Source organism: Ruditapes philippinarum, unplaced genomic scaffold, assembly GCF_026571515.1.
Source record: "Ruditapes philippinarum isolate M1 unplaced genomic scaffold, ASM2657151v2 ctg9396_1_1_1_1, whole genome shotgun sequence".
NCBI lineage: Eukaryota > Metazoa > Mollusca > Bivalvia > Venerida > Veneridae > Ruditapes > Ruditapes philippinarum.
In genome coordinates, this window is record NW_026860343.1 from 28,841 (window position 1) to 36,495 (window position 7,655).

The 7,655-nt window shown below is 33.6% G+C and overlaps 1 protein-coding gene across 1 annotated transcript; it reads left to right on the forward strand.

Annotated features, from left to right (window-relative positions):
- The first annotated feature begins 232 nt into the window (after positions 1 to 232).
- LOC132759704 (uncharacterized) lies at positions 233 to 2,586 on the forward strand. The gene is made up of 2 exons (XM_060751521.1): positions 233 to 415; positions 932 to 2,586. Exon 2 carries the CDS (start codon positions 933 to 935, stop codon positions 1,605 to 1,607), a length of 675 nt encoding a protein of 224 aa, XP_060607504.1. The 5' UTR covers positions 233 to 415; position 932; the 3' UTR covers positions 1,608 to 2,586.
- Positions 2,587 to 7,655: the final 5,069 nt, after the last annotated feature.

Consider the following 7,655-nt stretch of genomic DNA (forward strand, 5'->3'; position numbering starts at 1 on the left):
GTTAAAAATGGACCGCATTTTATATATATAACGTCTGTATGTCTGTTCTGTCTTGCAAAATAAAGTACTAGTTGTAAATCACTCGTCTCTTTTCTCCTTGTTACTTCTTTTCATTTTCAAAGCTCAAGAAAATCTACAAGTGCTGTTCTCATTGCTTTAATCAGTGACTCTATATACAAACAAGTTTGGCAAAATATGTGTTCCGGTAAACAAGGTGTGAATACTATAAAACGTACTGTATTTTATGAAGCGTAGCGTTTATTGAAATCCGTGTCGGATTGCATAACTTTTTGTATGATCCACATGAAACCTATGGAGACTTAAAACCACTACGCACAGTGTTTTATAAAGTAATTGAGGCTTCACCGGAGTATTAACTGGAGCATTCGGTTTGAAGAAAGGACTTATATACAAAGTAAGATATTTAAATTAACCGTCTTAGTAATTAATGTTTATAGAAGATTTGAAATCTTGTTCTTTATGCTAGCTAGTATTCTTGTTTTTCTTTTTAGTATATGACCCATGCGAATGTTAAATAAACACTATATTTTTTGTATCACCATCTATGTTATATTTTATCTTTTCAAGGTTATTGAACATACGCTATAGTCTTTAAAATTTTCAGTTATTGACGTACCTGCTCTGTTTTTCGTCAAAGTAAAAAACATAGTGAATCTAACTTAGTTTATACGGTATTGATTTAGCAAAATATAAGCTTATAGACACACGCTCGAATCCGTTCCTGGAACCAACCAGTACTGAACAATGAGTTGTTTCGCTCAAAGAAACAACGGCTAGCATTTGGCTAGAGATCCATAGATTACTAGTCAGACTCGTTAACCACTGGACCATGCTACCACCATGTAACATTTTAAATATCCGTTAACAATTCACATGTAACCAATTATAGTGCTTCTAACTCGATTTTCAGGATGGCATACAAACAACAATATGACGGCAGTCCAGAGTGGCTGGATACTATTTCAAGATTAGGCCAAAGTGAAGAAAGTTTTTTGTCATCTGAAGCAAAATTAACATCGGAAAAAAGTAAAGAAGAAACAAAGGATAAAGACTTCTATGGTTTTCATGGATTAAATGTACATCTATACCGAGTTTTAAGAGAGGACGAATCTATTGAAAACGGAATATTTTGTCAAGATAAAGATTCAAGCAGATCTGTTGAGCAACATATTGCATCGGGATCAAAATATAAATCAAAGTTTATCTCAACTACTTCAAGTTTAGACGTAGCCAGATACTGGGCCTACTTTGAAATGAATACACCCGAAAGAAAGGCTAGAAAAGTACCTTTGCGAATTGTAGAAATAGATATTCAACTTCTTGCTGGAACCAAATACGAGAAGAAATGCATCAATCTGTGTAATGAAGAAGTCAGAAACCACTTTATTAAGGGTGCCATTCACAAAAATTGGGCAAAGTCGTCTCAAGAGGTTCTGTTTGTAGTAGAAATTCCAAAATTTGTCTCCTTACAACAACCAACATTGGTATTTTGGTTGAAAACCGATGCTTCCAGACCAAAATCCCCAACTCCTAAAGAAGAAAAAAAGGACTTGGTTGCTAAGATGGGTTCAATGAATTTGAAATAAATCATCAGATGTTATGGGCGCTTACTATTTTATAAACGCACTCATAGTGTACATTTTCTACATATACATTAATGAATATTTCAATCATATTTTATAAACATATTTAAGAATAGAAGACTGTTCTTGAAGAATAGCAATGAAGCAGCTTTAACAAGTAAAACTCACCGACTCGTTTTGATTGAATCTGTTCATAAATATATTCATAGAGCTTTTCATAGTTAAACTTTTATTGTGTTTTAAATTTATCTAAATTTATTGATTATTGATTGATACATTGTTCAAAGTCATATATACGTTTATATTTTAATAGCTTTAGTGAATTATAATAGATCTACATGTATTTATACGCTGACATATTTTAACCATTTACCTACTGAAAAGCTTGTTAACCATAAGCTTGCTGTTTTACTTTATTTTTATCCATTTGCTTCTTTTTAAATACTTTTTGTAAAAATATTATTTTTTATATTTTTCCTAAATTGTTGAAATACAGACATTTTCATTGGTTGATTTAATAAATTATTGTATTTTCATAGGTTAACTATCAAACTCATTTTTGATAGTAATTCTTAGTTTTGGTGATTATATAATATAAAATATAGAACTATTCAGACAGTCAGATAGAAAACGTGTAATGGTTAAAGATTAAAGCGATGGTACCACAGTTATCTTCGATGCTTTTTAGTATGAATGGTTGTTGTAAATATGAATAGAGAAACTATATTTAAACAGAAAAATTGACTTCGTGAATAAACTTATAATAAACGCACTGCTTCGAGCGAAAGTGTGTGACCTTTGCCATTACCATTTTGGTATATCAGCGAACAGTTTCGTGCATTTTGCTCTGTACTGTTGATATTGGACAGTTCTAAAAACGGTAGAAGTACATGAAAACGGTTTCATGGTTTGATTAGCGTTTGTTTATAAATAAACAATATATTTTGTTTAATGCTTAATAAAAATCATATTCTTACTAGTATGTCAGTGTACATTGTAACTTGGCAGAACAAAAATAGCAAAACCTACCAAGTAAATTGATCAAACATATACATGTTTATATCATCATAAATAAACATTTAGAAACTTGAATAGAAAGCGAAATTATATAAATTAATCATGTTAACTACTTTTGAAAAAAAAAATTACCAGCACTTTCTTGTGTAAGGAATCTCAACCTCTTATGTTGTACCAAAGTCCGTGGTTGCACTCTGCCTGTAGGATATACTCTTTTGGCCAAATAGGAACATTTTTAAAGAGATTGCCTATTATAATGGTGACCCCAAAGGACGAGAAAAAACATAACAACGAGGTAAAGTAAGAACACGTTCTGCATTTTACAGACAACATACCCGATATCAAACGTAAAAACTATTTTATGTTGAGAATAATTGTTATATATGACCGACTAGCTTTCAGTTGGGTTCAAGATACAGTAAGTTGCGTGGATATTTTAGTTTTTTCTAGTTTTTGACAAGTTTTGATTTCTAAGGTTATTTTGCTCCAGATTTTAGTAATGTATCTGGGCCGTAATTATCGTAATTTATTGATCCTTTTCATCAAACATATGGCCATGCACATAACTTAGCGTAAATACAAAACGGGTCTTATCTACGCTACAAAGTCAAACATGAACACCAAGCAATAAGTAAGTTGCTATGATTTGTTTTGTTAGTTTATCATGAACGCCACATTCCAAAACTATTGTATGCTTAACATAAGACAACAATCATTCCTAATTTATCAACTTCATGTAACCTGATAAAAATTATGTTCATGTGGGTGGCGTGAAAACATTTTTCTAAACCATATGTTTAATTATTTGACAATTCACCACACTTCTCTGACTTAATTTATGTTAGTTACATATGCTAAACAATTACCTCCAAAGTGGCTGCCGCTTTTTCAATGAAGCTAAACATTGTAAAAATCTAAGACTTTCTGCATGTTTAGATCTACATGTATAGTAGAAATATCCAACTAAGCAATGTCTTTTTAAAGAGAAAAGATATGAAGAAAATAGTTTCAGTTTGAGTTAAATTACGTACGAAATTAGAAAGTTCTATTAGAATAATGAACTTGTTTCTTCGCAGAAAAAGTGATGCTCTTGTCAGTTTGATGATAAACTTTTTGCAGTAGAATTTCGGAAAATATGTTGCTTAAATTTGATAGTAATAGAAAAATGGATTCATGTCTAACTGTTTTTCGTTTCTTGCAATTCTGGAAAAAGGAAGTTCCATCAGGAGCAATGGAAACAGTAACAAAGCCTGAAAAAGGAAAGTATAATATATGTACATGAGTCAGTCCTTTACTGTAGGATGATGATTATCTTCTATCCTTGACAATGCAAGCAATTGAATATAAACACTTTCATACGATTAACTAGATAGGCGATGATAAATAACAGAATACACATGGCCACATGACTGGCATAAAGATATTCTTCTGACAATTCTCAGCCGTCAGAAGGTATTTCAAGATGTGTTGAAGAAATTTCTTCTTTGCATTTGAAGATATATTTAGAAGTTCCTCGTAGAAAAATTGTTGAAGAAACTTCCTTCAAATATGTCGATGTCATTTTCTTCCTGATTCTCCATTGCCTATTGGAGATTTTTCTTTTCTATTGAAGAAAACATCCACCTCCAAAAAGATCCAGGCCTGACGAACATATTTCTGTCTGGTATTCCAAGGCCTGTTGAAATAACCATCCTTCCAATGTCATAGACCAAGGTCTGTTTGAGAATCCCCCACTCCTTCCAAAACAAGACATCCGCAAAGGCAGGGCAACATACGCCCGATGACAAATTCAAAAGAAAGTATCGTCAACATAACTAATTTTGTGATAGTGTAAATAAAACGCATTTTAGCACAAAAACAAATAATCTTTGTCATAAAACTATGTGCTAATGCCTTTGAGATAGCAAATTTGTTGTTGTAAATAACACACATGATTTGTTTCGTGTGAAAGATGTGAAAGAAAACACATATAGTATAATTTATTTTTGAGGTAATCGCATATTAACAATAGATTGTTTGCATATAAAGGGGCGTAACTTTGTCCATAATAAATTGATTGAAGAGAAAATCAAACTTCTACCGTGTTTTGACATTACATACATGTATTCATGCCAAATATAAAAATAATCTTTGAAATCCTTCAAAAGATATTACTAAGGAATAATTTTTAACCAAATTTGCTTAAAATGGGGCATAAGTCTTTATTTATATGTTGATTGCAACGAATATCAAACCTTACCTGTATTTGAATATTACATACTTACATGTGAGGTAAAAACACAATCATTGAAATTCTTCAAAAGTCAATAATTTTGCAATAAATTTTTACAGAAAATCTGTTTAATAGGGACATAACTCTATATATAACTCAATAGTTAGTTGATTTGCAGTGTGTTTATAATACACATGCCAAGTATAAACACAGTCATTGAAATCCTTTAAAGATTAACATGGAGAAACTAATTGTGAACGGACGGACGTATGGGCGGACAACCCCAAGAGATAATACGTCCCGAAATTTCGCAAGGCGTATAAAAAAGGTATGTCCTGCCAATATAACAGATAAAGATCAGCTGAAGAAACTTCCTTCTTCCAATAAAACAGATCAGGGTCAGTTGAAGAAAAGTCCTCCTTCCAATAAAACAGATCAATGTCTGTTGAAGAAACTTCCTTATTCCAATATAACAGGTCAGGTTCTGTTGAAGAAATTTTCTTCTTCCAATATAACAGATCAGGTCCGTTGAAGAAACTTCCTTTTTAAAATATAACTGACCAATATCTGTTGAAGAAACGTCCTCTTTCAAATATATTTCTAGTTGGAAAATTTTCCTTCTGGTGGGTCATGAACTGATCCAGATATTCTATTGGTGAAAATGGCAAAAAGCACTCCTGATAAAACTCCTGGTAAGGGGGTTAAGTTGGTACAGATGATATTGAGTACAGATTATCTTGGAACCTGCGGAGCTAGAAATACATTAAATGACTTCTTAGGTAAAGCACTAGTAAATGTTAAATGTTAAAAAAAATCATATCTCATACAATGAAAACTGCTTACGAAATGCCTGGTTAAGGTTACCAGAGAAGCATAGGATTTACGCGCTTAGCTAAGTAGTAAGAGCATAAGTGCCTGTGATCTCGGGTTTGCCGGTTTGAGTCCATATCTAGGCACATCCATTTACGTAACGAGATGACTGACGTCAGTATGTCTTCGACTGATGCTTCAAATGATTAATTTGAGGCAACTGACAGTAACGGGGGACAAAAGAATCCAACACATCATACATCGCTCTTCTGAGAAAATTGAAGAGAAATTTACAAGTTCTAATACAGAAGATCCTAGCAAACTGTAATTATACCTTAGCAGTGCTTCATATAGATTTAGCCTAAATTCATACCATGCTGGTAGCTCTAGGATAGGGCCAGGTCTTGAACCTAGTAGTTGAGGTGTCTGCCTCTCAACCCATGAAACATGGGTTCGAGTCCTTACCGGGTCACTATCATGTTTCTTCATATAACACCAGTACTCCCTGGTTCCAGGAAGCGGACTCGAAAGTGATAAGTTGCAAGAACTTGTTTCGCAACTAAGCTTAAATAAATAAGTTTAAACCAGAGACTGGTCAATATTTTAGCTACAGGTGATGTTGTTGCAGACAAGATTCTACCCTTAGTATGTACACGTTATGAAAAGGCACCAGTGAATCGGCAGAATATTTAGAGCTTGACTGGACTTTGCTTCACTAAGAACATGTTAATTGGTTAAGATCCGAGCGCTGTGTGTGTATATACAAGGCAGAACCTAGATGTCAAACTACCACCACACTGCTTTGAGGAGTTCATCTACTCTCACACTCTACGAACCAGCTGTCGATGTACTGGCTGAAGCCGAGGACAGTATACCTACAGAGTAAACAGGAATGACGAGGGAGGGTACAACGTTGGGTAAACCCCTTAACCACAGTAACGACTTGTAAGGCAGGCTTTTTGCTTGGCACCAACAATATACCTGGAAATTGCATGGAGATAAATTATCACCACTATGAGCTTCAAAATTAAGTCTTTCAGGGAATGGCTGGTGACAAGTCCGGGGTTCATATTTGGCAGCGAAAGCTGCTTTTTGTGTCTTACCGGGTTAAAAGACCATCATTAAAAACATAGGCTTCAGACAGATAGTTTCAGACAAGATGATGTAAAAATTTGTGAATTAGTGTATGTAAAATAAATGAGGACAGGTTCGTCAATTTTGACCCTTAAGGGAATGATTCATATGACTAGTGGAATACAAAGTAATACTTCGTACCAATTATTTAAGCCTTGGGTTTATAATTTCTGACAGAATCATTTAATATTTAAAACCTCCTGACCTACTTTATGCAATAGTCCTTTTTCCGATGTTTTGTAGCAGACCATCCTTTCTTGGTTTTACTTGTTTTACGCACAACACAGAAGCTGTGATGTCACAACTTTCTAGCTTTACTGATAGCGGAAGATCGTCGGTGTTTCGCCATGTGTGGACGATTTAAGAATCATATTTGTGCAGTTTGCTAAAAATCTACCAAGCGTTTTAGGATGGTTTCATTGGAGCTATTCATAATGTGTGTAAAGAGACGCACTATGAATGACGATGAACACTATAGCCAATCACATTAGAACTTTGTAAAGAAAAACCCAAGACATGATTTTTTTTTCATAAAATGCTAAGTTTTTATTTCAAGTTAATGTTAGAGATAGATAGACAATAACAGTCACAGACATAATTTGTTCATATAAACATACATTGTATCAGCTGGTCTGATATTGATGGTGATCACCATGGCAACGCGCTGAAACGTCATCGCATTGCCATGGAAACCATGAATGACATCATTTGCGATGACGTCAGATATACAGAATGGATTTTTAGAGAACTGAAATATACACATGTTAGCGTACATGATAAATTAAGTTACTGATAATAGTTACATCTAAATATCAATTTTGTTCACATAAAGCATGTACAAGTGTGGATGCAGATTCAAAGCGTCACTTAAGACTTAG

Excerpts from the sequence above, each read along its gene's own strand:
- LOC132759704 (XM_060751521.1), top strand. The coding sequence starts at position 933 with ATGGCATACAAACAACAATATGACGGCAGTCCAGAGTGGCTGGATACT.